This window comes from Gallus gallus, chromosome 23, assembly GCF_016699485.2.
Source record: "Gallus gallus isolate bGalGal1 chromosome 23, bGalGal1.mat.broiler.GRCg7b, whole genome shotgun sequence".
NCBI classification, from domain to species: domain Eukaryota; kingdom Metazoa; phylum Chordata; class Aves; order Galliformes; family Phasianidae; genus Gallus; species Gallus gallus.
In genome coordinates this window covers 4,441,295-4,468,552 of record NC_052554.1, presented here as the reverse complement: position 1 = coordinate 4,468,552, position 27,258 = coordinate 4,441,295, and the positions used below count along the sequence as shown (strand labels likewise).

Below are 27,258 nucleotides of genomic sequence, written 5' to 3'. Positions count from 1 at the left end.
GCCCTGCTGGGGGAAACGTCCCTTTGTGCAGCCCCAGTGAGCACTGCACATCTGGCTGACAGCTGCAGGAGCTGCCCCAGCAGTGAGGACAACGGCCTGGAAACGTGTCCCTCCCGGAGAGATCCCTGTCCCTGCACCAGCAGTGGCGGAGCAGGAGCAGAGCCCGGAGTGCTGGGAGCAAAAACCCTCCTGCACTGAGCAGAGGAGGAAACGGATTACCAGCAGTGTGTGCCCAGCGCTGCCCCGTGGCCCTTCCTCTGCAGGAGGAGAGCTGGAAAAGCTCCTGATCTTTCCAGGCAGCGATGCAGCAACTCTGCAAATCCAACTGCCAGCACCCAGAGCTGGGCATGGGGTCAGGATATGGCCCTGCAGAGGGGACCCATTGCCTGGTCCTTCCCCTTGGGATGCTCTCCCCTCTTGTCTGCACGTTGCCATCGTCATCCTGAATGTCACACAGCTACGAGGAGCCGAAAGCTGCCTCTCCTCCTGCCAGGTTCAATCGCTCATCAGGAATGTCTATTATTCCCACAAGTCAACTTTCCCCTTCGTGGTATGTGTCCAGGGGTCAGGGCTGGCACCACATGAAAGCGGAGGGTATTCAATAACCTAGAGCCGTGGAAAGGCTTCAGTCCAACTCCAACCATGTTCGGGCTTTTATGGATGCAGCATGCCTTTCCCCATTTGTTTCCTATAAACAGCACATGGTAATATTTAGTAGGTTTCAAACAGAGCTTTTTGCATGTTCTCCCTTGCCTACAGTGAGCTACTTGGTAGTAGACAGTTCTGATTTGCTCAATGCCTTTTCTGCTTTTTGTTCTTCCAGAGGGCCTGGGCTGGTTCTGCCCCAGCTGCCCCTCTTAGGACCGCTGTGGGGCTGCAGTGCACACATCCTGCTGCTCAGTGATGGAGGAACGATGGCCCCACGTGAGTACCGCAGTGCCCCTTCTGGGTGCACGGAGAGGCCCACTGGGCTGCAGCAGCAGTGAGGAGGCTGCAGGGTGCTGAGCTCTCCCCTGCCCTGGAGCAGCCCAGGGGATGTGTGGACAACCAGCGGCTGCTTTAGGGTGTGCTGGGCGTGTTTTGGGGCTGTGTTGGCTACGAGCCTCGCTTCTTGCTGCGGGCCAGCGGGCAGCACGTGATGCTGCGATGCTCTCCGGCTCCAGCCAAGGGGAAAAGCCCCTTCAGCACAGGAGCTGCTGGCGGGGTGCCCGGCTGCACCGTGCCTGGCACAAACGGTTCGGTGCCCCTCAGTGCAAAGCCTTCATCTGCTCCCCGTCCTTCCCCCCCACCCCGGGATGGGATGGAAGGCGGCACAGACCCCGAGCGCTGTGCCTGCCCGTGCCCAGTCCCAAAACGCAACGCCACCGGGGCTCAGGGCCAACCCCTACCGTGCTTAAATCCTCTGCCTGGGGGCAGCTGGGGGGCGAGGCAGCGAGCCCGAACCGCCAGCCGGGGCTGCAGACCCCGCACGACGGCTGTAGGGGCAGCAGCTCATGGCACCCTCAGCCCCCGGGGCTGCGCGCTGCGAGCAGTCGGGTAGGAGCCGGAGCTGGCGAGCTCTCAGCACCCTCTGCCGGCTCTGCTGCCCGGCCCCGGGCCCTCCTGCTTGGGATGGAGCCTCTGCGAGCTCCGAGCTGCAGCGCTGCGCCGCTCCGATCCCATTCTGCTGCCCGGAGCCCCGCCGTCACCCTTTGCCCTCGCACTGCCGGTGAGTGCGGGGCTTCCAGGCCAGGGCTGAGCTGAGCACAGCGATGCTCCGTGGGAGTATCTGCACAACGGACAGAGCTCGGAGGGCTCAAATCGCTGCTGCTGAAGAGATCCCACTCTGCGCTGTGTGCTCACACTCACAGCACCACGTGGCTGAATGCAGTGCCTGTGCCGGGGGTACAGGAAGGGGCCCGGCAGCCCCCTCAGATGGCTTTTCTCTGCCGTGAGCGATCACCAATAGCATTTCCTAGCTGTAGGACAGCCTTGGGCTGACAGCAGTCTCTGCCGATGTTCATGCATGGGTATTCATGGGGCAGAAAAAGGCTGCTGCTCAAACAAGCAAACATTGACTGTCTGGTTTCCCAGCGCTGCCCCCAGCAGCACCCCCGGCCACAATCCCTCCCAGCAGCAGCTTTCACACACCCAGCAGACATTCCTGCTGCTGTGCTCCCATCACCGGGCAGGAAGGCTCACCCACACTGCCTGCTGCAGCCCCTCCGACCCCAAAAAAGCAAAGGGAAACCAGCTGACATCGGGATTCTTTTAATGCAATAGCTTTGAAAATGCAGCCTTGAAATGATTCCTAATGGTCAACAGTGAGAAACAGCTGAGCTTTTCTACCTACGCACCCCAAACCCCACACCCAAACCCTTTGGCTGAAGGACTCCCTTGGGCAAAAAGGGATGGGGTGAGGTGTCCCGAGGACAGCGTTCACCTGGAGAACCTCAGCAACTGCCAGCACGAACCGTGCCCTCCTCTGCACCTTTCTCTCACACCTTACACTCAGGCACAAACCCACAGAGGTATCCAGCCTGCTGGCTCCCCTCTGGTGGCAGTCAGAGCTAACAGCTTCAGGCTCCTAGCTCTCTCTGCGGGTTTGTGCCTTCATGCTACGTAAAGTGATTTGAGAATTGAATGTCTGACTGTTTTGTGCCTGGATAGGACTGTGGAGGAAGCTGATTTCCCATCACCTTGCTTTGTGTGATAGAACACTACTTTATGCCTTTGCTCTGCAGAGCAGCAGGTGTTCCAGACTGCCATAGCTTGCCAATTCAAGTAACGTGGGAAATTCTGCTGTAGCCTAAACATCTGTGTAAGAATATCCCCCCACCGCCTCCTCCACATTGTGCAGTGTTTATATGCTGTAACAGGAGAGCAGGCAATACTTGCTGAAACGCATTTAATACCTTCCAGTTGTTAGTCTGAGTTTCTGGTTCTGTGAACTCAGCACACAGCCCCCGGGCTGCGCGTGCTGCAGAATACCAATGCTGTTATAGCTGCTAGTTCCTTTCTCCCATCTAAAATGCTCAGTGGTTTTCCTATGCAATTTACTGGCTCTGCCCTTCCAAGAGGGGAATGGTGAGACTACACACAACGTCCTGTTGGAGGAAGGTGTTGCTGAGTCTGCTTTCACCGATGCTGCCGTGAAGAGAAACAGCAGAAAGAACCACGTGGGTCTCCTGAATCTGAGTGCTGTGTGATGCTGCTGCTCTCTGAGGAAAGGACCTCCCCCAAAAGCCAGGCATTACCCCTTCGTGTCAAGCCTGCATTTTACTAGGACCAGCTACAAAAGCCACTTTGGCCTACAGAAATGCTATTCACTTATCTCCGAATGAATTCTAAACAACCCTTTTTAAGGACAGCAGTTAACAGTAAGTCAGTGGGCTCTTATGCCTCAGGTCTCCAATTCTAGTTATAAAACTTGGATTCAGGTTTGGGCAGACTGGAGGTCTTTTAGAATCTGAGCAGTAGTTCTTGCACAACCAAACGTCACAATTAGAAACTGAGTGTAGAAAGAGTTCCCAGGGGAATATGAAAACGACATCACCTTATGAAAAAGCTTCAGAATGAACCTGTGAAACAAACAGCAACTAGATAATTGTCCTCTACAGAAAACAGAACTAACGGTAGAAGAATATAATAACATCTTAAACAGTCAGTGAGTCAGTCTGAACGTACAGGGGCACTAGATCCCTACAGATCTGTGATGAAAGCTAATGGCCAACACCAGCTGGTCCCCTCCAGCCCCAAAGGAGACCGGGTTGCAATTCACTCTTCACCAGCTGGAAGATTGTCTTCAATCCGCCTGATGAACTTCATTCTTATTTCTGTGACGCTGTCCCCTTTCAGTGTGTCCTGGACAAACTTTACATCCACGGCCATCTGAACCTAGGTGATGGAAGAGAAAAGCGGAGCTGTTATCTCCTTTATAGTAGCAGCTTCCTGCCTGATCTTGAAGCACTGCCTTAGAGACTCTGAGGACACGATGTGCAATGCAGAGCTCTAGGGAAGTACGTACTAGTTCTCAGGATCACACCTTCTTTCTACATTTTGGCTTTCAGTGGACAGTGTGCACCTTGCCTAGACAAACAAAACGCCTACAGAGTAACCCAAAGTCCCTCCAGAGATCATGGTTGTATGGGAACTGTTGAATCACAGCCTGAACCTCTGATTGACCACCTGAGGCGAGTGCTGAGTCAGCTGCAGGGGCACAGGTGAATGCAATCTCACCTGAGTGACCTCCTAGACCCCATTTAAGGGCTGACTCCCAAGGAGGAAGGATCTCTACCTGGAGATTGCTCCTCTTGGAGCCCTGTCTGTGAGCCCAGGACACAGGTAAGCTCTTTATTTCATTACTTCTTTGTAACACAATAGTCTCTCTGATCCAATGCCTGTATATCTGTTTGCCATACAATGGCCCAATTAACCCTATCAGTGCTACAGATACTTGGACTATTCATATCCTGCTGGAAAAGAGACGTTGGCTCACCATTTCCAGGGCACCTCGCAGCACTCCACACAACAGGTTGGAATAGATGAGAGAGGAGTGGTTGTCGGGGAGCTCAACAAAGTCCACCAAGGGGTTATTTTCTAAGATCAGAGAGAACTCGTCACCTCCAGGGCTCCAGTTGGTGATGCTTGGAGTGATGCCCAGATACATTTTAAATGCTATCTGTTATGTCAAAGAGAACATAAACAAGAATGCTAGTTACACTCTGTTATTGGCTATCTACTAAATATATTTCAGAATATATTTCTCACCATTTGCTTTCTCTCTTTATACTAGAATCCCATCTGAAATCCCATCAGAGAGGACATGATAAAACCCTGCGTGCACACACTGGCTGTGCCACTGAAATACATGCAAGCAGCAGTAACAACCTGACAAAGCTGGGCTCTGACAATTACCTTTGCAATAACATCTGCAGTTTCACGGAAGTCATGGCATCTTCCAACATTGGATCGGGCCAGAAAATCTTCTATCAGCCGAACTCCAATGTTGTAACCCCTATGAGAGCACAGAAGAGGAACAGGCAATGGATTAGAGAGCGTGGCTTCAGAAAAACAACTAGCATCTACAGAAGACAATAGTGGAGAAAGAAATACATAAATCTGGGGGGTAGTAATGTTAAGTAAAATGCAGTCTGCCTCGTTTCTACAGCAAACTTGAGCTCCTACAAGGCTCTGCTACAGCAGATTCACTCACATCTTGTCAAGCTGCTTGTTGACATCTTCATCATTCTCATAGTCCTTGCACAGCTGGGTGACCAGAGCGCCATACGTCAGTGTGAAGAGCTCTGAGTTCTAGGCAGAGGTAAAAAGGAGTTAGCACAAGCCAAAATGAAAACTGACAGAGCACTGCTGCATCTACATCCGGCGCTGCTTCGGGTGGCCTGGAGAAGGGGAACAGAAAGCTGCCATCTCAAAGGTATTTGCTGCACAGTAGGAGGTCTCAGCTCTTATTTTGGCAAGGCAACTTCAGTCTCCTTGGAAAGAGAAATCCTCTTTCTGCTTGGAACAAGAGAGCGCTCAAGCACTTTTGTTCTCTCCCTCTCTCCACACCAAGCACTGCTATTAGCATGCCCCACAGCTGACCTGGAGAGGCAAACCAGAACGCTATTCACACTCCATAGCCATTTTTAGCATGTCCTGCGAGCTGCTATTTAGCATTGCTCTGCCTTAATGAGGACACCCCCAGATAACTGAAATGACACCTCCAGGTCATCCCACACGTGGTACTGATCAGCTCCAGGCCGTAACGTGCAGTTGCCAAGGACCTGAATTTATTTCAGTCCATGACCTGGAGGTGAAGGGGCCTGCAGCTCAGATTGTGCCTCTGTTTCAGAAATGCACTGCAAATGGGCAACACTGGACAGGCCTAATTTTTGGTCTTTTCAGCAGGACAAAACGTGCTTGTCCATTCACAGATCTACTATATTCTGCTGCCAAGAAAAAGTGATACTCGTCTCAGCCTTGGAAAGTTACAGAAGCACATAAGTTATACACTAAAATCAGCTCCTCAGAACCAGAAGAGGAAGAGCAAGGAGTGTTCCAGGTCAGGTCAACAGATACACTGTGCACTCCTGCTGTCAGTGCCGGGCTAGGAGCTACATTACTTGCACTCTGCACAGATCTGCAGAGGACACAACAGGATCGTGTCTCCTTCCACAGCCATCACCACAGCTCCTGTGATTCACAGCACGTTTCCTTGGGAGCCGTGAAGCAGATCAGTGATTACATGGCTGCAAAACAAAGGCTACAACAGACTTCAGCTTTCCACAGAATCCAAAGCAAGCGTTCAGGAGCAAATAAGCCATCATAATTCAACTTTCATTTCTGCTTTTGGTTTTAGCAATCAGAAACATTAGAGAAAGTCTATTCTCGGATTAAAAGCCTATCACCTACCATGAGATGCATAGATGCAGAAGGTGAAATGAATGGCAAATACCAATACTACAGAATGAAAGCAGCAGGCAGGCAGGAAGGAAGGGAAAAGAGACAACATCAGAGTTAAGTGACAACACTGATCGCACATCATTCCAAACAAGTTCACACCAAGCCAAGACAGACAGGAGGAGCGGTCACTCCCAGACTGCAACACTCAACAGACACAGATCAGGTTTGTTAGAAGAGACAGAGAATTCCATCTTGTCATTGTAATTCACGAGGCCAACAGCAAGCAGCCACCAAGAGTGACTCCAAGGGTCTGGAAGGAGCCGGGCGGCTCCTGCTCATTTTACTCCGTTGTAGAATTGACACAGGCTTTGTGTTGCTTTGCTTTACTTACACGTCAGCCTCCGTCCTGCAAAGACAAAGCTTACTTAAGCCCACATCACTCAAGAATGACAAAGCGGAAGTCTCATTTAACTGTGCTGGCACGGAAACTTAACAGACATGCAGAGAAGGGTCAACAGTTGTTAAGGACTGAAGCGATTTTAGTACGGACGGGGCCTGGAAGGTGGAGGGGGCGGGAGGGGACGGAGGAGGTCGGGCTGTTCGCAGCCCTCACCCACTGCCATGGGCCCCAATAGGACTGCCTGTAACGCAGCGCTGTGACAAGCGGCGTTTCTCAACATTTCTAACGGTCTCCTCATTTCCAGGCGGTCGAACGGAATCCGAGCGCCTCGGACGCTGCCCTTATTTATCTTTTCAGCAGTGCGATGCACTGAAGAGCCCTCTGTCAGAGCTCGGGGCTGGGCGGGCAGCCCGGGCCGCGCCATAGCAACGAGCGGCTGCGGCCTGCGCCGGGCCCGGCCCCTCCGGCACCCCCCGCCCCGGCCCGAAGCCGGAGCCCTCCGGGACAGTCCCGCCGGCGGCACAGGGACCCGCTGGCCCCGCCAGGCCCCGCCGTTACCATTTTCTTGCTCTCGGTGCCGCGGCCGGCCTGGCGCGACATCCTGCCCGGCCCGCTGCCTCGCCCGGCCCGCCCGCCAGCACCGCGCCGCAAAGCACCACGGGATTCGTAGTCCCCACCGCTTCGCCGCCCGCGCTGCGCCCCGGCTCAGAACTACGCGCCCCACAGTGCAACGCGCGCGCCGAGTGCACATGCGTCCGATGGGAGAGGGTGGGAGGGTCATCCTTCCCGGCGTGCCCTGCGTCACGTGACCGCGAGGCGCCTACAAATCCCGTCGTGCGGCACAGGTCAGCTGACTCCGCACCCGGCAGGCGCCGGTGCGGGCGGACGGAGGGGGGGAGCGCGCTGCCAGGGGGAGGAGCTCGGGCTGTGCGAGAAGCTAGGCCGGCCCCCAACGAGTGCTCAGCTCCGTGCAGGGCCCGTGGGCGTCCAGCTGCCGCTAAGGAGCTCTCTGCAGTAGCAGTGATGTGCAATTAGGGTTGTTTTTCTTTTGTTTCCGGATGAATAACTTCATATCGGAAGGGAAATCCCTCGTGAAAGGGCCTCATCGTTCCAGGAGGTGAAGCTCTTGGCAGAGCTGGGCTGTGCTCGCTGCACTCAGCTCCTTGTGCTTCACCCGTTGGAGCTGCTCCGGGTGTTGGGGGGCTCCGTGCCCCCCACTCTATTGCAGCCCCTCCAAGGAAAACAAGTCTGGAGGTGAAGCTGAGGTTCTGCCTCTTCTCCCGGAGCCTTCAGCCTTTTTTCCTCTATTTTTAACCCAGCTGATGAAGCTCTGGGTTGTGCTCCCCCAGCCTGTTGTTATTCCTTGCATGGATGCTTCCAGCTGGGCAGCGAGGAGCAGAAGCACCGGAGGAACTCTGCAGGATGTGCCACCCCGGGGGCAGTTCCAAAAGCACATCTCCTCTTCTTTGGGATCCCGGTGCAGCTGTGCCACCTGCAGTGTGTGAGCAGTGGGCACCGGGTGCTGCCAGGTGCCAACCATCACCTCGTGGTTTGTTTTGAGGGAGTGGTGGTGTGAGAAAACCACAGGGCAAACATCGGCGCGGTGCCCGTTGGCTGCATGTGCTGCTGTGTGGCACGAGGGCAGCCCTGTCCTATTGCAGGGGAGCAATGGGGTTTTGCTGGAGCCAGAGGCTGCCCTGCCGCTGTTTGCTTGGCCAACAGGGACCTGATGGCAATGGTAGATGTGGGGCAGAGGCCTCCCGGCGTTTCTGCTTTGGCTTTTAGCCCTGGAGTGCCACTGCTTGTCCTGCTGACAACACATCTCAGGTGCAGGGGTGCAGAAGTGAAGCAGGCGGTGCCCTGAGCGTGGGGCTGTGCCTGTGCAGCCCCCGACTGCCGCCTCTGCAGCAGAGCTCTCCCTGGAGCCGGGTTGGCTGCACGGGGTGGCTCTGCCGGTTCCTGACGGGGAGCTGCCCTGGCCAGGGGGCACGTGGGGTGGGGTGGGCTGGAAGCCAGAACTCAGCCGTGCCCTTCCATCCGCCACCCGGCACGGATGGGGGGCGACACCGGGGCGCAGAAGGGGGGAGAATCCATATGGAGGGTCCGGCCGGGTTGGCTCACTCAGGGCACCCCCTCGCTGTTGCATACACGTGGCTCATCCCACACTGCCGTTCTCATCCCGTTCCCCGTGGGCTGGCAGCGCTCCGGGGCCCCGCTCTGGCTCAGGGCCAGGCAGCAGCGCGCTCCGCCCCACCAGCAGCACGCAGCGGCTGCCGGGACGGGGCTGATGCCGTTGCTCCGAGCCGTGCCGTGCCGTGCCGAGTCGAGCCGAGCCGCCGTCCCGTGCGTCCCAGTCCCGAGGGCTCCTGTCCCACTGCGTCCCAGCATGGCGTCAGCGTGGCTCGGAGCCGTGGCGGTGCTGCTGTGCACGGTGCTGGGCGTTGGGTGGGCTGAGGCGCAGCCCTTTCCTTTCCGAGACCCGACGCTGCCCTGGCACCGCCGCCTGGAGGACCTGCTGGGCCGGCTGACCCCCGCCGAGATGGTGCTGCAGGTGAGGGCGCGTTGAGGAGTGAGGGGGGGGCGCAGCCCTCAGCTCCTGCTCAGCTCCTGTGGCCCTCAGATGGCGAGGGGGGGAGCCCTGGGGAACGGCCCCGCGCCCCCCATCCCACGCCTGGGCATTGCGCCCTACAACTGGAACACCGAGTGCCTGCGGGGCGATGCAGAGGCGCCCGGGTGGGCCACAGCTTTCCCCCAAGCACTGGGGCTGGCCGCTGCCTTCAGGTACGGGGGCTGGTGGTGCTCGTTGCGGGGTGGAGCCCCCGCTCACCGGCACGCCCCGACACCCCCGTGCTGTCCCCGCAGCCCCGAGCTTGTGTACCGAGTGGCCAACGCCACGGCCACCGAGGTGCGTGCCAAGCACAACTCCTTCGTCGCCGCCGGCCGCTACGATGACCACACGGGGCTCAGCTGCTTCAGTCCTGTGCTCAACATCATGAGGCACCCGCTGTGGGGCAGGAACCAGGTGCTGGCCTGGGGATGGGGTCAGGGTGGGAGGTCACCCCCCGCCGCGGCACCCTGAGGATGGCGGCAGCTCTGGATGAGGGCTGTGGGGGTGGGAGGTCTGCGGGAGCGCGGTGAGCCGACATCGCTCTGCTGCGCCTCCAGGAGACGTACGGGGAGGATCCGTACCTGACAGCAGAGCTGGCCACGAGCTTCGTGCAGGGGCTGCAGGGTCAGCACCCCCGCTACATCAAGGCCAGTGCTGGCTGCAAGCACTTCAGCGTGCACGGTGGCCCCGAGAACATCCCTGTCTCCAGGCTCAGCTTCGATGCCAAGGTGAGCGTGGTGGGGGCACGGGGCAGTGGGTGCCCCCCAAGTGCTGACTGTTTCTGCTGCCCCGTGCACAGGTGCTGGAGCGGGACTGGCACACCACCTTCCTGCCCCAGTTCCAGGCATGCGTGCGTGCCGGGTCCTACAGCTTCATGTGCAGCTACAACAGGTACTGAGCATGGGGGGCGCAGAGGGGGGCGCGTGGCACTGCCCCATCTGCACTGTCCCCTCTCCAATAGGATCAACGGCGTCCCTGCCTGCGCCAACAAGAAGCTGCTGACGGACATCCTACGGGGCGAGTGGGGCTTCGAGGGCTATGTGGTGAGCGACGAGGGGGCTGTGGAGCTCATCCTGTTGGGGCACCGCTACACACACACCTTCCTGGAGACGGCCATTGGTGAGTGGGTGGGATGGGAGCTATGGGGGGTGCCTGGGTGCCACATGGCCGTGGCGAGCGGTTCTTTGTCAATGTGGCAGCGTCGGTGAACGCCGGCCTCAACCTGGAGCTGTCCTACGGCATGAGGAACAACGTCTTCATGCACATCCCCAAGGCCTTGGCCATGGGCAACATCACGCTGGAGGTCGGTGGGGAGGAGCCCTGTGCCCAGACTGCCCCGTGCCCAAAGCGTGATTGGGATTTTCACGCCGGGGTTTTGGCAGATGCTGCGTGACCGCGTCCGGCCCCTCTTCTACACGCGGCTGCGGCTGGGGGAGTTCGACCCCCCGGCCATGAACCCCTACAACGCCCTGGAGCTGAGCGTGGTGCAGAGCTCTGAGCACCGCAACCTCTCTCTGGAGGCAGCCATCAAGAGCTTCGTGCTGCTGAAGAACCAGCGGGACACGCTGCCGCTCCGCGAGCTGCACGGCAAGCGCCTGGCGGTGAGAGCCGGGCTGCTCCACAGCAGTGCATCCCCTCCTTGGCACGGGGCTGTGGGTGCCTGTCTTCACCCCTCTCCCCTCCGCAGGTGGTGGGTCCCTTTGCGGACAACCCCCGTGTGCTGTTTGGGGACTACGCGCCAGTGCCAGAGCCACAGTATATCTACACACCACGGTGAGCCCCCATCTGTCCTCAGCCCTGGGAGCGCCTCGGGTACGCTCTGCCCCTCTCAGCCCTTCCCTGGGGCGATGGGGAGCTCTCCCCGTGGTGTGCTGACCCCGTTGTGCCCCACGCAGGAGGGGGCTGCAGACACTGCCAGCCAACGTCAGCTTTGCTGCGGGCTGCCGGGAGCCGCGGTGCTGGGTGTACTCACGGGATGAGGTGGAGAACGCGGTGCGGGGAGCTGATGTGGTGCTGGTGTGCCTGGGGACGGGTAGGTGGGAGCACGGGGCACGGATGGCGCCACGTGGGAGCACGTGGGGATGGGGTGCAGTGGGGTGTCCCTTGGCTCCCCCCACACAGGGATAGATGTGGAGATGGAGGCGAGGGACCGCAAGGACCTGTCCCTGCCTGGACATCAGCTGCAGCTGCTGCAGGATGCTGTGCGTGCAGGTAGGGTGCTGCACGTGGTCTGTGGGTAGGGGACAGGGCACACGTCCCCCTCCCAACCCCAAAGCAGCGCCAGTGGTGTGCTCATGGTGAAACCCCTCTCCTGAAGCTGCTGGGCACCCCGTCATCCTGCTGCTGTTCAACGCGGGGCCTCTGGATGTGAGCTGGGCGCAGCTGCATGACGGCGTGGGGGCCATCCTGGCCTGCTTCTTTCCTGCTCAGGCCACCGGCCTGGCCATCGCCAGCGTCCTGCTGGGCAAGCAGGGGGCCAGCCCTGCAGGCAGGCTGCCAGCCACGTGGCCTGCAGGCATGCATCAAGTGAGGGCAGGGCACAGCTTCTCGGTGGCCACGGGGAGTCGCTGGGGACCGTGCTCACACCTGATGGCACTGCTCTGCCCGCAGGTGCCCCCAATGGAGAACTACACCATGGAGGGTCGGACGTACCGCTACTACGGGCAGGAAGCCCCACTCTACCCCTTTGGGTACGGGCTGTCCTACACCACCTTCCACTACCGGGACCTGGTGCTGAGCCCCCCGGTGCTGCCCATCTGCGCCAACCTCTCCGTGTCGGTGGTGCTGGAGAACACGGGGCCACGTGACAGTGAGGAGGTGAGCGTGGCTGCTCTGCTCGTCCATGGCCACCTGGGGGGCTCGTGGGGCTGGAGTCCCTCCTGCTGACCCCCTCCTTGCAGGTGGTGCAGCTGTATCTGCGTTGGGAGCAGCCATCTGTGCCGGTGCCGCGCTGGCAGCTGGTGGCTTTCCGCCGTGTGGCAGTACCAGCTGGTGGTGCCACCAAGCTGTCCTTTGGGGTGACGGCTGCTCAGCGTGCCGTCTGGATGCAGCAGTGGCACCTGGAGCCCGGAGCCTTCACCCTCTTTGCTGGTGGGCAGCAGCCGGGGCAGCAGACGCGGGCACCCTCGGAGGTGTTGAGCGCAAAGTTCAGTGTCAGTGGGGCTGCCCGGGCGCTGCACAGCTGCTAGAGGTGGGGATGGGTGTGGGGATGGGTCCTGGGGCGTGGGGAGCTGGAGGAAGGATGAGGTGCAGTGGCTGTGCAGCAAAGGGGGAGCGTGGTGCTCTGCCTTGCAATAAAGTGCCCTCTGCCCTCTAAGAGGCTGTGTCCAGCCAACGTGCTGTGTGCATGCCCTATGGGTGCCTGTAGCCACACGGTAGTGCCACCCCAACACCCCTCATCCCATTTCAGAGCACCTAGAGCTGGGTCCAGCACTCTAGCCCGTGCAGGGCCAACTTCATGCTGCACTTTTGCCCCCCAACCCCCTCTCCTTGTCTTGCTGTCCCCATGGGCTGTGCAGCCACCCTCCCTTCTGGGGATGGATCCAGCCCTGCCCTGCTTGGGGCTGGGGGGAGGCGCTCCCCCCTCAGTGCAGGGAATGTGCTGGAGCTGGCCCAGGCGGCTGGGCAGCTATAAATAGGGCCGGGGCACACGTGGGTCTGGCGGCTGCGGGGAATGGGATGGGTGCGGGGCTGCAGCCATGTTCTGGGGGGGGGCACAGGGGTTCGGGATCGTCTGGGGATGGCACTGTGGGGAAACGATTCCCCCCCAACCCCTGAGCCATGGGGCAGGAGGATGAGGTGGGGCGTGCAGGGACCGTGTGAGGCAGCCCAGCTCCAGCACCATGACATCAGGGCACTAATTACAGATGCTGCCTGGGATAATTACAGAGCTGGGGCAGGGCAGGACTCAGCCTGATGCAGGCCAATTTATCACCAGCCCCCACCAGGCATCATCCCGCAGCAGCCCCATAGCAAGGAGCTCAAGGCACAGACCCTCACCCCCAGGATATCATAGCCATCGGGGTCAGCATTTTGGGGTTCAGCTCGGCCTTGGTATGCAGAGCTATGGGGTGGGAGCAGCCTGGGGAGGGGGCAAAGTCCTGGGGCTGGAGGAGGAGGTGTGAGGCGGAGGGGTCAGGATGGGATGTCCTGCAGCACTTTGCTCCGTGATGTCAGCCCCGCCAGCAGGGCTTTGTTTGCCACTCTCCCATCCCTGTTTGCACCCATCCTGCCACGGTCACGGGGCAGTGCTGCAGCTGTAATTACCCTTCGATTTTGGGGGTGCTCAGAACCCTGCGGGCAGTGAAACTGAGTGGTTGGGATGAGGTTCTGGAGCCAATTGTGGGGCTGGGCTGGGCTGGGCCGGGGGGGGGGGAGCTGTGGCAGCCCCCTCTCCATGGAGCAGGGCTGGGGGTCGTACCCTGGGTCAGGGGTCTGGGCAGCACAGAGGGCTTTGGGGAGCGCAGCCAAATGGTGCGGCTCCGGGTGTGCAGTGCTGGTGATGAGCTCATTGATTTTTCCGTGAGCTCGGGAAGGGCGGCAGTTCCCAGCATCCATGGGAACGGGGTGGGGGGGGGGAGGGAGGGCTGGACCCAGGGAGGGCTGGACCCAGCACCCCCAGCAGCAGCGCTGTGCCTGCAGCAGAGCAATCGATGGCAGTGCAGCTGCTCGTAGGAGGCACTGAGTGGGGCTGGCACAGCTCTGCAGTGCTGCTGCCCTGGACCCCTGCCCCACACTGCCCTGTGCTGGGGGACCGTGGACCCGCAGCACTGCGGTGCTCTGGGTGATCGCAGGCTGTTCCCCAGTGCCACCCTGAGACTTACGGGGCACCCCATCCCCTCGGGGGCTGTGCAGCTGCTGGGAATGTGGGGAAAATCCCAGCTCTGAGCCAGGCCAGGAGCCCATGGGGTGCAGTCGGCGATGCCAAGAGAGGGGCACACAGTTGTGGTGTGGGTGGTCACACATGGTGGCACCGAGCAGGTCCCTGCTGGTGCCCTGTGCCCCCTTCCCTCCTGGTTCCAGCCCAAGGGTGTGCCAAGCTGTGCATCCCCATCTGATCCGTGCACAGAGGTGACCCCCCCAGACCTGGCCAGCCGCCTCACCCCTTTGTCAGCTCTGGGCCTGCCCGCTCCCATCCCGGAGTCAGAGGAACACATTCATGGAGCAGAGGGTTTGGGGAACCTGTTTGGCAGGAGGAGGGATGGCAGGGGATCTCCTGGCCTCGCGGTGACATCATCCCCCAAACAGGCGCCTCTGACGGGGCGATGCCTGCAGGGACCTCAACGGTGCATCACCGCATCCTCCTGCACCCAAAGGTGCTGCGGCCCCGCGGGTGTCCCTGTTGTTGGGGTGGGGGTGGGATGCGGAGTGGTCCGGTGCAGTGGTACGTTGCCCCGCGGTGCAGAGTGGCTGCTTGGTGGTGCTGGGGGGTGCGGGAGGCAGAGGGATGGGGGTGAGGCCCCACAAATGGTGGAGACGGAGCTCTGGGATGGAAATCAGCGTCCCTTTGGGGTGACGGGGACGCTGACCCAGGTGGCGGTGGCTGTGCAGGCGGGGCAGGTTCCACCCTCAGCCTCATCCGCGCTGGGGACCATCTCCGGGTGATGCTGGGAGAGGTGAGCGTTGGTTGTGAGCCCCAACGTTTGGGAGAAAACAAGAAAGGATGGAGGTGGGCGAGCGCAGAGCCGAGGAGCGGCCCCAGCACCGGCAGCGGTGCCCGGAGCGGTGACGTCGGGCGGAGCATCTCGGCTCCATCCCATCCCCATCCCACCCCGTCGGTGCCGGCGGGCGCGAGGCCGGGGCGGGGAGCTCCGAGATTCCTCCCCCGCGGGCCGGGGGGAGCGGGGCGGCGCGGCACAGCTCGGCACAGCCCGGCCCCCTGCACCGCCCCGCGCCATGGAGAGCGGCCGCGCCGGGCGGGAGCCCCAACCCCGAGCTGCGCCCGGTACGGCTGCGGGGAGCGGGCCGGGTGCGGGATACGGGCCCGGGGAGGGCGGGGGTGCGGGATGCGGCTGTGCGGGAGGCGGGGGGGGATGGTGGCCGAGGGCCGCAGCGCGGTGCGGGTGGGGACGCGGGATGCGGCCTCGGTGCTCCGGAGCCGTACGGGCGGTGGCCCCGGAGCCGGGGGGTGCGGTGCGGGGCCGGGCGGCGGTTGGGGCCGAGGGGGGTGGGGGGAGCGGAAGGAGCGGAGGGGCCGCCCGCAACGCGGGGCCCGGAGCGGACAAAGCTCGGCAGCGCGGGGCCGCCCCTCCATTTTGGCGGAGGAGAGGAAGAAGGGGGAGGGGGGGGGAGCGCAGCCCCCGGCCCCGCGGCGCGATGGAGCCCGTGCCCTTGGGGAGCCCTCTCCGGGGGGGGGGGGGGGGGGGTTCGGAGGCATCGCCCCCATCCGCTGCTCTCAGCTCCGCACGGAGCGCTGCGGGGCGGGGGCGGCCCGGGCGGGGCTGAGAGGCGCCCGGCGGTGCCCTCCCGGTGCCCTCCCGCTGCCCCGGGCTGAACTCCGGTGCGAACGGGCGGAGGGTGGCGGTCCCGCTTTGCTCCGGGCCGTTCTCCGGCGCTCCCGGCCCCGCTGCGCGCCGCGACTGAGCGGCGCTTTGTGGCACCGCTTCCACCGATGGAGGAAGAGGAGAAGCTCTCCCATCCCCCCCCCCCCCTTCAGCCCCCCCCCCCCCGCGGCCCCGCGCAGCGCCGCGCTGTGATTCATCGGACGCGGGGGAGGGCCGCGTGCCGCCCCGGTGCCGTGCGGCGGTTATCGGGGTGCGCAGAGAGCTGCATGCCCGCCCCGAGCTGCGCTCGCCCTACAGCGCTGCAGACATCTTGTCTGCGTCCCAGCCGCTGCTCCCCCATCCGCAGCACCGCCAAGCATCGCTGCACCGAACTGCCGCCCCACAGCGCGGCCCGCGGGCATCGGAGGTTCTCGGGGATGCGGCCGCCTTCGGCTGCGCTCGGAGGGAGCTCCGCTCGGCGCTCGGATCGCCCTGCAGAGCAGGGAGCTGCTGGCTGAAGCGCGTCCTCACCCGTCGGTCGGGTGAGCCGAGCATGTGCTCCACGTCTCACCCTGCAGCAGTCCCAGACGCTGTGGGTTCCCCTTTCCTGGCCGCCAGCGGGACGCAGAACCGGGACTCTGCAGGGCAGGGCGCAGGGCGGGCGCTGACGGTGCTTATTTGGGTCCCATCGGGCTCTCCTGGCACGGGGCAGCGGGGGGGGTGCGGGGCAGCTGCTGGTCTGCCAGCGCCGGTGATGGGAGCGCATGGAGAGCCCGATGGAGCCAACGTGATGTGACGCGTGGAGCGGCGATGTGACAGTCACGGTCCCGTGGTGCCACGTCCAAAATAGTTGGTACGGCTCTCAGCTGGCTGTGAGCGGGGCTGGGGGCCGAGCAGTGCGGCGAGGGCGGCCTCCTGGGATCCTGCAGTGCACCCGGTAGGCGCCCACCGAATGTGGGAGCTGCACTTTGGAGGTGCTCTCCACAAACCCCGGCAGAGCACAGCCCCCGCCCTGCCTGCAGTGCTGTCTCCTGGTGCCGTGGGTCACCCCAAGGACGTGGGCACCTCCTGGCGCTGCTCTGCGCTGTGCAGACGGATGGCAGCCAGGTGCTGCCCACAGCCCGGCCCTGCGCCCCGTGTGTGGGGTGACGGGGCTCAGGAGCAGCCCGGGCACGTTCTGCTTTCCCCTGGGGTGTATTTTAAACCCTGGAAACCCCCCCAGCTGTGGCCACGAGATCCCATCTCCCAAGTTCCCCTTGTTTCTCTCCAGCTTCCCACGTCACTGCTGGTCACGGTGCCCCTGCACTCCGCGTCTCTGTGCCCCAAAGCCTCAGTGCAGTGCTGGCCCTAGGCAGGAGCAGAGACCCCTTGATAGGGACATGCAGGGGCACTCACTGTCCCCAGCACCCAGGGACGTGTGATGCTGCACATCCCCAGGAGCCAAATGGGAGTGGGCACAGCATGGTGCTGTGCAGCGGAGGGGACAAGGGCTCTGTGCACCTCTGTGCGCCCCACAGGGCTCTGATGGCCTCGGCAGCACCTGTCCCTGCCAGGGACCCACACCCACTCTGTGCAGGTGGCACCGGGAGCTGATGGGGACGCAGAGCAGCTCTGGAGGCTCAGCCTTCCCCATCTGCTGTGTGCCTGTGGGGCTGGTGGGGCTGCCATCGAGGTGGGGACACAACTGGAGAGGGGACATGAGTCCCCCAGGGGCACACGTGTGTCCTCACCGGGCCCTGCAGAGCCATCGGTGGCTTTGGGGCTGAGGTTTGCATCGAGGTCTCATCCCTGGGCGTTGCAGAAGCCATCCTCCACCCCACACGGGGACGTGATGGTGGCCAAGCAACCTGGGTCTGTGGTCCCAGTGCTGGTACACCACGGATGAGCTGCACTGCACCCACCTCCTCCCCTCCAGGTTGGGGTCAGCCCCATCCAAGGTTCCAGCAGCCGGGACCTTTGTCCCAAACTGGACAACCCGGGGATGCTGTGGTGGGGCTGGCCGTGCCGCTCAGCGGGTATGTGAGGATACATCAGGGGGAGCCGAGGTGAAGGCGTCGCGCTGCCCCCCCTGCCCTCCCTGGTGGGAAGCCCCCCAGGGCCCCGCTGCAATGCCGGGCTCGGGCTGCTCGCCTTCTCCAACCCCCCCGGGGTTGCGATGTGCTCTCGCTTCACAGCACCGGGAATTGCCTCCGCCTGGCTGAGCAGCGCCGGCCGCGTGCCGGGCGGGAGGTGCCGGTGGCACTCGGTGGCACATGGGTGTGCTGGTGGCACAGGGACCCACGAGAGGAACCAGGTGGGCTCCGGCACCGCAGCTCTCTTCCAGCGGGGCCAGCTCCAGGCACAGCGGCTCACCCCATCGCTGTCATCCCTCCCATCCCAGCATCCCACCGCGGTCGCACCGCTTTGCGCACAGCGATGTCCCCTCTGCAGGACAGCAGGGCTGGGGGCTGTGGGGCGCAGTGTTTGGGGCTGGGAGCTGATCCCCTCTGGAATGCCCCAGCGTTGGGTTTCAGGGCAGCTGCTGTGCTGCAGCAGCGACAGGGACAGATGGCGCAGGGCCGCTCCTGGGCTGTGGCTTTTGGGGTTTGTGGCCGTGCCCCACGGCGCTGGGTGCTGCCGTCCCCACGGCCATCGGGGCGGGACGGATTGTGCCCGTGGGCTGCGTGGCAGCTCCATGCCCTGCGGCGATGGGCTGTAGGGACTCAGTGCTGCTCCTCACACTGCGAGGATGGGGTGGGATGTCCATCTGCTGCGCGGTGTCAGCCTGAGTGGCGTCCCGGCTCAGCTGGTGGCCCCGTGGGCTGCATTGCTGCAGTGCCTGTGGGTGGGAGTGGGGATGGGTGGGAGTCCTTGTCCTTTCTGGCTGTGCTGGGGCTGTGGGTGTGTGGGAGCAGGGGACGGCCTCCTTCCTGCAGCACAAATAGCTGGAAAGCAGTGGGAGGGCTGGTCCTGCGCTGAGCCCATCTGGGGAGCGATGCGCCCACGGGGGGGGTCCTGGTTGGGTGCAGCCCCCCATGCGGTGCAGCCCGGGGCTGTCCCTGTGCTCGTCCAGCTACGGTGTGAAGGAGCGGCGCCGGCCGTGTTTGCACAGCCCATACTTTGCCCCTCTCTGAAGATTGCAGAGAGTTCCACAAACACAGCTGAGTGGTGCGGGACATCGCCCCGTGGGGAGGACCACACGCTGGGGCTGCGGGTCCCCGGTGTCCTCATTGCGGTCAGAGCTGGGGCCACGTGCACGGCTGTGCCAGCGGTGGTTGTGCCCACGGGGCCGGGCTGGGCAGAATCACCGACCCTTCCTGCTGCACAGGAATTAGGGCTGCGATCCTAAAAGGATGCTTGCGTAGGGCAGACGGGCTGAGCAGCATGCTGCTCCCTGCGGGGTGCTCCGGCTGCACTGCACCCTGCACGGGTCGCCCCCACACGGCTCACCGCTCAGTGCCAGCGGTCCATTTGGGGCTGTGCACACGGAGCAGGCGCTGAGCAGACTCCCGGCCCCACACACTCGGGGAGGAGTTGGAGTTGTTTTCTCGGCGGCGGCGGCGGCCTCGTGTGCATTCCTGGGCCATGAGTTCATGGCTGTGCGGGGACACGCACCGCGGCGTGACGTCAGGCCGACAGCCCGCGCCCATCCTGCACCCATCTGCGCCCATCCTGAGCCCATCCTGCACCCATCCGCACCCATCCTGCGCCCTTCCAATACAGCGGAAGCGCTCTGCATCCTCCGGGAAGCGCCTGTGGGCCCCCCCCAGTGCCTGGTGTGGGGTTTTCCCCCTGGAGTGGGGCGGCAGCTGTCGGGGAAGAAGGGCGTTTTGTGGCGGCGGTGCCTGGCAGAGCCCTGTCCGTGTGCTCTGTGCATTGTGCACACAGCCTGGCAGCCGGCGTGGGGCCGCGTGGTGACCCCCCCGGGTGGTGGTGGCAGTGAAGGCCCCGCTGGTGACCCGCTGTGCTCTGTGTTGCAGGGAAGACACCGTCCCCGATGGGAGACAGCGTGCTGCCCCCCCCGCGTGGGGACACCGTGCACGGAGACAGCCCCCCGCAGTGTGACCGACCCGTCCTCCCAGCCGTGACCCCCTCCCCAATGGCCACCCCCCCGCCAGGACAGCTCTGCCCCGTTCCCGCAGCCGTGACCCCCCCAGGACAGCCCATGTCCCCCATCCCTGCAGCTGTGGCCCCCTCAGCAGAGAGTGTCCCACCCTGGTGTGACAAGACCCCCCCTGCACCTCCCCATCCTCCCACTACAGAGCAACCCAAAGAAGAGGCATCGCCCAGCACCGCCGGCCAGCCGCTGCCTGTCCCCACTGCTCCATGCCCAGCGGAGACACTGCCCCATGGAAGCACCCTCATGGCCCCCACTTCTGGCAAAGGGGCACCCTCTGATGCCAAGAGCCCCCTGGGCAGCACAGCTCGGCCCCCTAAGGATGCGCCCCCCAAGGACGTGCCCCCTAAGGACGTGTCCCCCAAGGATGCACCCTCCAAGGACATTCACCCCAAGGATACGCCCTCCAAGGATGTCCCCCCCAAGGATGCATCCCCCAAGGACACACCCTCCAAGGATGTCGCCCCCAAGGATGTGCTCCCCAAGGATGTGACCCCCAAGGATGTACCCCCCAAGGGTGACCGTGCCACTCCAGCTGCTGCATCACCATCTTCAGCCGCCAGCCCCAGGCCCAAGCAAGGTGGGTTTCCTGGAGAAGGGGGAGGGGGGTGGCTGTCTGCCCCACTGCTCACATGGGGCCCCTCGTGTCCCCCCATTCCGGGGTGCAGTTTGTTCTGCTCTGACCGTGTCTCCCTGCAGCAGATGCTCAGAAGGCCCAGGCACGGCACAGGCAGGCGAAAGAGCGACGAGAGGAACGGGCCAAATACCTGGGTGAGGAGTGGGGCTGGGAGGGAAAGCGGATGGGAAGGGGCGGGAGGGAGAGCTAAGGAGCTTGGCTGGGTCATGGCAATCCCATTAGCTGCTATTAGTGCAAGCACTGCACTTGCAGGTTTGTCCCCTCCGGGCACTCTGCACAACATGGGGGTTCCCCAGGCCCACGGCACCCCACATCTGGGTGGGTTCCAGCAGACAGCGATGTGTGGGGCCGTGGATGTGTGGGGCTGCGCAGCCCCCGCGCCGCCCATGGGGCCCCATCGTCCCCGCGCTCTTTCCACCCTCATTCCCCCATTGTTTCCCCGAGCGGCTCCGCGGGCTCCCGGCTCCCTTTTGTCCTCGCCCTAACTCCTCCCTGCCACCACGCTGGTTGCAATGCTGCCGGCCCTATGCGCCCGGGGAACCCTCACCCCTCAGCCCCGTGCCGCTGTTGCGCATCCACACCACGGCCGTGGGGCTCTCCGTGCGCATGGGGCGCTGCATCCCCCCGGCCGGGCTGTGACCCCTCCACGTGGGCTCCCCCCGGCAGCGGCCAAGCGGGCGCTGTGGCTGGAGAAGGAGGAGAAGGCCAAAGTGCTGCGGGAGCGGCAGCTGGAGGAGCGCCGGCGGCGGCTGGAGGAGCAGCGGCTGCGGGCAGAGAAGCGCCGTGCGGTGCTGGAGGAGCGGCAGCGGCAAAAGCTGGAGAAGAACAAGGTGGGGAGGGGATGGGTGCGCTCCCCGTGGGGTCTCCAGCAGCACACCTGGGAACCCCGGGCACATTTGTGCGCCCCAGAGGGCGTCACGGCCCCACCGCCCCTCTGAAGGTCCCCATCTCTGAGCCCGTCCCTCTCCCGGACAGGAGCGCTACGAGGCGGCCATCCAGCGCTCGGCCAAGAAGACGTGGGCAGAGATCCGGCAGCAGCGGTGGTCGTGGGCGGGCGCCCTGCACCACGGTTCTGCCGCGCACAAGGATGGTGAGTGCACGAGGACGGGGCTGTGGCTGAAGGGGTGGCAAACTCAGCGCCTGTAGTGCAGCCCCGCTGCGATGTCGCACTGCCACCCCTCGTGCTGTGCCGGCACCCAGCGGGACCCCACGGCTTCTCCCTGTTCCCGTGGCACTGCGTCCCCTGGGCTGTGCTGCTCGCGCCCATCTGCGGTCACTGCGCTGCGCCGGGACGTTGTGTGGGGCGAGTGATGGTTGGGCTTGGAGCTGCGCGGAGGCATCGCTGTGTTGCTGGTGGTGTTAGGGTGCGTGTTGTGGTGCGTCCCCGCGTCACCCGGCTGCACACAGGGCAGCTCTTGGTGCCGATGTGGGGCTGAGCAGGGCTGCGTGCTCCCGGTGCATGTGGCTGTGCCGTGCGGGATGCTCAGTGTGGGGCTCCTCTCTCCATGGGGGTGCTGTGCTGGGGGTGCACCGTGGCCGCCGAGAGGACAGGGCTGTGGTGTGGCTGATGGGCGGCACGGTGTCCCCATGCGCTGAGTGCCTCGCACCGTGGGGTGGCTGCGTGTGCGGCGTTGGGTGTTGGCGGTGCATGGTCAGGATGCACACACAGGCACTTTGTGCCCTGCTGTGAGTCGTGGAGCATTCGGGGACAGATGCACACCTGCTGTATGGGGCTCCCTGCCACTTCCGTGGAGCTGTCCCCCAACCTGGCTGCTGCCTCCTCCACTGGTGGCCTTTGGCTGCCCGGTCAGGGCTGAGGGCTCTGCTTCCCTGCTGCCCTCCACCCCGTGCTGCTGTAGGGTCCTGGTGTGAGCACCGTCCTGTGTCCGTCTGCCCCTGAGCCACTGAGGTCCCCTGGCTCCAGGACTGCCTTTTTGGGGACACCACGGTGCCAGGGCTGTGGTTCCTGGAGCTGAGATCCCTGCATGCCCCCTGCATGACGCAGACACTGTGCCACACAGCCCATCCCAACCACCAGTGTGTACCACGTCCTCCCACCACCCCGCAGCCCCACTGCCCCACGTCAGTGCATGCTGCATGCGGGGACCCGCCCCGGCCCCGGTCTGTAATGCCCTGTGTCTTTTCCCTCCTCCAGGTGCGAGCCGCTGCTCGGTGTCCGCCGTAAACCTCCCCAAACACGTCGACTCTATAATCAACAAGCGGCTCTCCAAATCCTCTGCCACCCTCTGGAACTCTCCCAGTAGAAGTAAGAGCCCTTTGCATGGCCCCACTGTGCAGGGGGGGCACAGCTTAGTCCCCACCCCACGTAGGGACCCCCCCAGCCCGGCTGTGCCATGCACAGCACCCATGGAGAGGAGGAGCCGTGTGCTGTTTGCTTTGGAGGAGGCTGGAGCTTTGGAGGAGGCTGGCGCCAGCTCCTTGCCCAGCCATGGAGTGCAGCTGGGAGATGGATGGCGCCAGGGTGGCACTGGGAGCCCTATGGCCTCTGGCCAGGGCTGTGTGAGATGCATCTTGCACCACCTCTGCAGGGCTGGTGCCCACTGTGACACCTTGGAGTACCTTGCGGTGTTGTGGGTGCAGCACTGGGTGCCCCTTGGGGGCTGTGGGTGCAGTGCTGGGTGCCATGAGGTCGCTCAGGTCTGGGTGAACTGCTGGAGCTGTGGGGCTGTGCGCTGTTGTGCTGCTGAGTTGCCTGGCAATGGGTGTGCGCCGGATGGTATAAATAGATGGAGCAGCTGATGTGGGCGGCTCTGATGGCCTCATGCTGGGGCTCAGCCAGGGGGAGCACACGGGGCTGTGCTGAGCAGCCAGCGCCTGGGCTGGTGCTGGACACAGTGCCCAGTGTTGCTCCAGCGTCTCTGTTTTGTCCCCTCCCAGCAGCAGGGTACTGCGTTGTCCTGATGGGGAGGGGTACAGGGTTGCTGTCTCTGTGGTGTTGTCCACATGGCTGTGGGGTGTTTGGTTGCCAGCAGTGCAGTGCAGCTGGCAGTGTCTCCATGCCCAGCTGGGCCAGCAGCATGCTTGGTGGCCACCATGCCCTGGGTGCCACAAGCCCAGCCTGGCCCCTGTGACTGCGTGGTGGCCTCAGCTCCTCTCCCTTGGTGCAGGGGCACATGGTGGCAGCCCTGCAGTGCGCCAGGGGCTCAGTGTCACTGGCACAGGGTGCATGGAGAGGGGGAATGCTGCTGTGGGCACACATTGTCATCCTGCTTCAGTGCCGTCTGTGTGCCACATGCAGTGCCTTGGCTTTGAGTGCCAGGAGTGGGGATCTGGCAGCTGTGGGGCTTGAGCAGACGGATAGTGCCAGTGCTGCAGGGCTCCAGGGAGTGCTAAGGGCTCCTCTCCTTCTGCAGACCGCAGCCTGCAGCTGAGCCCCTGGGAGAGTAGCATAGTGGACCGGCTGATGACGCCCACACTGTCCTTCCTGGCACGCAGCCGCAGCGCCGTGACACTGGCCGGGAATGGCAAGGAACAGGGTGAGCATGGGGTGCACGGAACTGCATGGGGCAGGAGGCTGGGAGCGCTCCGTGGTGGGAGCCCACAGCCATCGGCCCCATACCCGCAGTGCCCGTGTGCCCCCGCTCGGCCTCTGCCAGCCCCCTCAGCCCCTGCCACAACCACCGCCTGCCGCACCGCTGCTGGGAGAGGCGGAGGGGCACCGCTGGCAGCCCCGATGTGACACCGCGTCGCCGCGCCGAGTCCTCACCGGTGAGTGCCACCTTTCACTGGGACAGCCAATGCCCGGCTCCTGGCTGAGCCCGGCAGCGCGGTGCTGATGCTGTCTCTCTGCGGTTGACACAGAAGAAGAAGGAGAAGAAGGAGAAGGAGCGGGAGAATGCCAAGGAGCGCAGTGCGCTGTCCCACGAGCGCAGCCTCAAGAAGCGGCAGTCACTGCCTGGCGCACAGCCCCGGCTCCTGCCCACAGCTGACAGCAGGTTGGGATCTGGCGCTGCACACTGCCCAGCCGTGTGGCCATGGGGACCCTGCTAATATCTCTTCTTGCTCTGCTTGCAGCCCCGGCCCCAAGAACCGTCCCTCATCCCCTGCCACCCCCAAAACCCGCCCAGCGTCCCCCAGCCCGGCCCTGGGCTCGCCCCACAAGCCGCCCCTGCCCCGCAGTGCCCACTCCTCCCCCAAGGTGCGGGCCAGGGCGCGGGACGAGCGGGGTGAGCAGGATGGCCAGGCCAAGGGGCGAGAGAGGAAGGAGGAGGAGAAGGGCCCAGCCACCCCTGAGCCGCCCAGGGTTCCCACGGAGCCGGCAGCAGGTAAGTACATGGTGGTTTGGGGTCAGGAGGAGTGGGAGCGGCACTGATGCTGCTCACATCCCACAGCCCCCTCGGCCCCCGCAGCCCACAGCCCCCCCAGCAGACCCTCAGCCGGCACTACGGACCGGGAGGAGGCCGCCCGACTGCTGGCAGAGAAGCGACGCCAGGCCCGCGAGCAGCGGGAGCGCGAGGAACGGGAGCGCCGGGAGCAGGAGGAGCAGGAGAGGTGAGTGCCCAGCTATGGACCCCTCCTCCTGGCCCCGGTGCCCCCCGCCTCACTGAGGGCCCCCTCTGTCCCCACAGGCGGCTGCAAGAGGAGAGGGCGCAGCGGGCGGCGGAGGAGCAGAGCCGCAGGGAGGCCCTGGCACGGCAACGGGAGGAGGAGCGGCAGCTGCAGGAGGAGCGCGAGGCCCAGGAGAAGGCACGGGCAGAACGGGAGGAGACGGAGCGGCTGCAGAGACAGGTGTGGGATGGGGTGTGGGGCAGGGGGGAGGAGGAGGGATGGGGGGGAAGGATGGGATGTGGGATGAGGTGAAGCCTGTCCCCACCGTTCCCATGCTGACCTCGCAGAGAGAAGAGGCCGAGGCGAAGGCACGCGAAGAGGCTGAGCGGCAGCGCCTGGAGCGGGAGAAGCATTTCCAGCGTGAGGAGCAGGAGCGGCTGGAGAGAAAGAAGGTGAGGGCTGGGGGCACTGCTGGGGGCGTGTCGTGCTAGGGGGTGCCCAGTTCATGGCACAGGTCCTGCTGGGGAGGGCTGCGTGTGAGCCCCTGTCTGCCCCGCAGCGCCTGGAGGAGATCATGAAGCGGACGCGCAAATCGGATGCATCAGATGCCAAGGTGGGTGCCTGTCCTGCACGCCCCGTCCTGAGCTGCCTGGGGACAGCAGGCACCATGCAGCCCTCACTGCTCTCCTTTCCCTGCAGAAGAAGGAAGACAAGAAGATAGTGAACGGGAAAGCAGTTGAGCAGGAGCACAGCACAGGTACACAGCTCCCTCCTGCTTCAGTACTGGAAGTCCCCAGAGCCCCTGCCCCCATCCTGCTCCCTGAGCCTTGGGGCTGAGCAGGGCTCTGCTCGTGTCTCCAGGTGGTGAGAAGAGAGCAGGGCCGATGCCAAAAGCAGAGGAGCTCCCTGAGACGGAGACACCAAGTGCAGGGACGCTGGGGACACTGAAGGGCCCGGCAGGCGAGGGGCTGCAGCCCAGGTGAGCACAGGGGTGGAAAGGGGGCCGGGGGCTGGCAGGACCCCAGCTCAACCCGACCCACTGCCCCACAGCTCTCCGGCCAAGGATGTGGCAGCCCCGGTGGTGAACGGCGTGCAGCCCAGCAAGCACGAGAACGGCTTCTCAGGCACCGAGGGCTCCTCAGAGCTGCTGGAGCTCTCCCACCACGGTGGCAGCCCCAGCAGCATCATCCCCTTCGGCGACAAGGAGCCTTTCCTCAAGCAGGCGGTCGTAAAACCCCCCCAAGTCACAGGTGAGGGGCGGGGGGGCTCACGGGGGTCAGGGGGCAATGGCGCCTCAGCTCTGACTGCGGCTCCTGTGCCCACAGAGGTGCTGTGAGGCCCGGCCCTGGCTGATGTCCCCACGGAGCACCGTGCAGACCCATAGCTGTTGTCAGCAGGAACACCTCGCTGCTCCCCTCCGCCCGCCCGGCCATGCCATGAGGAGCCCGGGCAGCACGAGGCTCCAACATGGCAGCCGCCAGCCCCGCACCCACACCGGGGCCTCCTGGTTTCTCTCTCAGTTGTTTTTATTTCGTTTTGTTCATTTTTTTTTTAAACAAACAAACAAACCATGCACCTTATCAGCCTGACGCCCCCGCCCACGCCCGCCCGAGCCACCCCAGACGTGTGCTGTCATACTGTGGTTATTTAATTCGCTGGGTACAATGTATGTGAATACTGTAAATAGCGCTCGGCCGACACCGGGGGGCTCGGGGCTGCCCGGGGCCCCGCGTCCCCTTTGTCCCCACGCATGTATGCGTGCACCCGGGGCTGGGCCGGGCCCACGCTGCTCTCCGTGCCGTTGTGACAGTGTTATGCATCCGGACAACCTCTGCGAACAATAAAAGTGGACAACCACGCAACGCCTCGCCTCGCTGCGGCCCAGGGGTGGGGTGGGCGGTGGGGAGGGGCGGCCCTTCAGGGCAGGGCGCGGACTACGAGCGTCGGCACCGCGCAGGCCCCGCCGCCATTTCCCGGCCTGCCTTCCCGCCGGAAGCTGCGCCCTCTTGGTGGCGTGAGGGGCGGGGAAGGGCGGAAGCGGAAGTGACGTCACGCTAATCGCAGGGCTCACTGGGATATGTAGTCCAGCCCGCCCTGGGAGCGGAGGAACACTGTAGGGGTCCGGACTGCTCCTCCCGGTAG

The 27,258-nt window shown here is 63.4% G+C and overlaps 3 protein-coding genes across 10 annotated transcripts; 2 read left to right on the top strand and 1 right to left on the bottom strand.

Annotated features, from left to right (window-relative positions):
• Positions 1–2,234: 2,234 nt before the first annotated feature.
• On the bottom strand, positions 2,235–7,417 carry TRAPPC3 (trafficking protein particle complex 3). 2 transcript variants are annotated; one of them, XM_040651712.2, is made up of 6 exons: positions 7,343–7,417; positions 6,394–6,441; positions 5,195–5,292; positions 4,897–4,996; positions 4,478–4,660; positions 2,235–3,876 (listed from the first exon to the last, which is right to left on the bottom strand). In XM_040651712.2, the coding sequence occupies exons 1-6, from the start codon at positions 7,382–7,384 to the stop codon at positions 3,757–3,759; spliced, it is 591 nt and encodes a 196-aa protein (XP_040507646.1). In that variant the 5' UTR covers positions 7,385–7,417; the 3' UTR covers positions 2,235–3,756. The 2 variants fall into 2 exon arrangements, with proteins under 2 accessions (XP_040507646.1, NP_001008451.1); NM_001008451.2 differs by lacking the exon at positions 6,394–6,441.
• Positions 7,418–9,056: 1,639 nt separating this feature from the next.
• On the top strand, positions 9,057–12,708 carry LOC426743 (probable beta-D-xylosidase 5-like). Its single transcript, XM_015297798.4, has 14 exons — positions 9,057–9,335; positions 9,405–9,565; positions 9,647–9,806; positions 9,950–10,120; positions 10,192–10,283; positions 10,354–10,511; positions 10,592–10,695; positions 10,775–10,993; positions 11,080–11,165; positions 11,288–11,424; positions 11,514–11,603; positions 11,710–11,918; positions 12,003–12,209; positions 12,293–12,708. The coding sequence occupies exons 1-14, from the start codon at positions 9,072–9,074 to the stop codon at positions 12,578–12,580; spliced, it is 2,346 nt and encodes a 781-aa protein (XP_015153284.1). The 5' UTR covers positions 9,057–9,071; the 3' UTR covers positions 12,581–12,708.
• A 2,564-nt stretch (positions 12,709–15,272) lies between these two features.
• Positions 15,273–26,978, top strand: MAP7D1 (MAP7 domain containing 1). Of its 7 annotated transcripts, none has more exons than XM_040651765.2 (18): positions 15,273–15,336; positions 19,834–20,550; positions 20,673–20,741; positions 21,274–21,437; positions 21,583–21,697; positions 22,763–22,873; positions 23,982–24,104; positions 24,194–24,336; positions 24,430–24,563; positions 24,643–24,893; positions 24,960–25,119; positions 25,197–25,356; positions 25,464–25,568; positions 25,676–25,729; positions 25,816–25,873; positions 25,978–26,095; positions 26,167–26,366; positions 26,442–26,978. In XM_040651765.2, the coding sequence occupies exons 1-18, from the start codon at positions 15,288–15,290 to the stop codon at positions 26,450–26,452; spliced, it is 2,742 nt and encodes a 913-aa protein (XP_040507699.1). In that variant the 5' UTR covers positions 15,273–15,287; the 3' UTR covers positions 26,453–26,978. The 7 variants fall into 7 exon arrangements, with proteins under 7 accessions (XP_040507699.1, XP_040507700.1, XP_040507701.1 ...); XM_040651766.2 differs by having other exon boundaries at positions 20,670–20,741; positions 24,433–24,563; XM_040651767.2 differs by having other exon boundaries at positions 20,670–20,741; positions 24,978–25,119.
• Positions 26,979–27,258: the final 280 nt, after the last annotated feature.

Excerpts from the sequence above, each read along its gene's own strand:
- TRAPPC3 (XM_040651712.2), bottom strand. The coding sequence starts at position 7,384 with ATGTCGCGCCAGGCCGGCCGCGGCACCGAGAGCAAGAAAATG. Across the intron at positions 4,997-5,194 it reads AACAAGCAGCTTGACAAGAT|GGGTTACAACATTGGAGTTC; the intron begins GTGAGTGAATCT and ends GTGCTCTCATAG. Across the intron at positions 3,877-4,477 it reads TGCGAGGTGCCCTGGAAATG|GTTCAGATGGCCGTGGATGT; the intron begins GTGAGCCAACGT and ends TCCATCACCTAG.
- LOC426743 (XM_015297798.4), top strand. The coding sequence starts at position 9,072 with ATGCCGTTGCTCCGAGCCGTGCCGTGCCGTGCCGAGTCGAGCCGAGCC. Across the intron at positions 11,166-11,287 it reads CAGTATATCTACACACCACG|GAGGGGGCTGCAGACACTGC; the intron begins GTGAGCCCCCAT and ends TGCCCCACGCAG. Across the intron at positions 11,425-11,513 it reads GCTGGTGTGCCTGGGGACGG|GGATAGATGTGGAGATGGAG; the intron begins GTAGGTGGGAGC and ends CCCCCCACACAG.
- MAP7D1 (XM_015297792.4), top strand. The coding sequence starts at position 15,288 with ATGGAGAGCGGCCGCGCCGGGCGGGAGCCCCAACCCCGAGCTGCGCCC. Across the intron at positions 24,564-24,642 it reads CTGCCCACAGCTGACAGCAG|CCCCGGCCCCAAGAACCGTC; the intron begins GTTGGGATCTGG and ends CTCTGCTTGCAG. Across the intron at positions 25,874-25,977 it reads TGAGCAGGAGCACAGCACAG|GTGGTGAGAAGAGAGCAGGG; the intron begins GTACACAGCTCC and ends TCGTGTCTCCAG.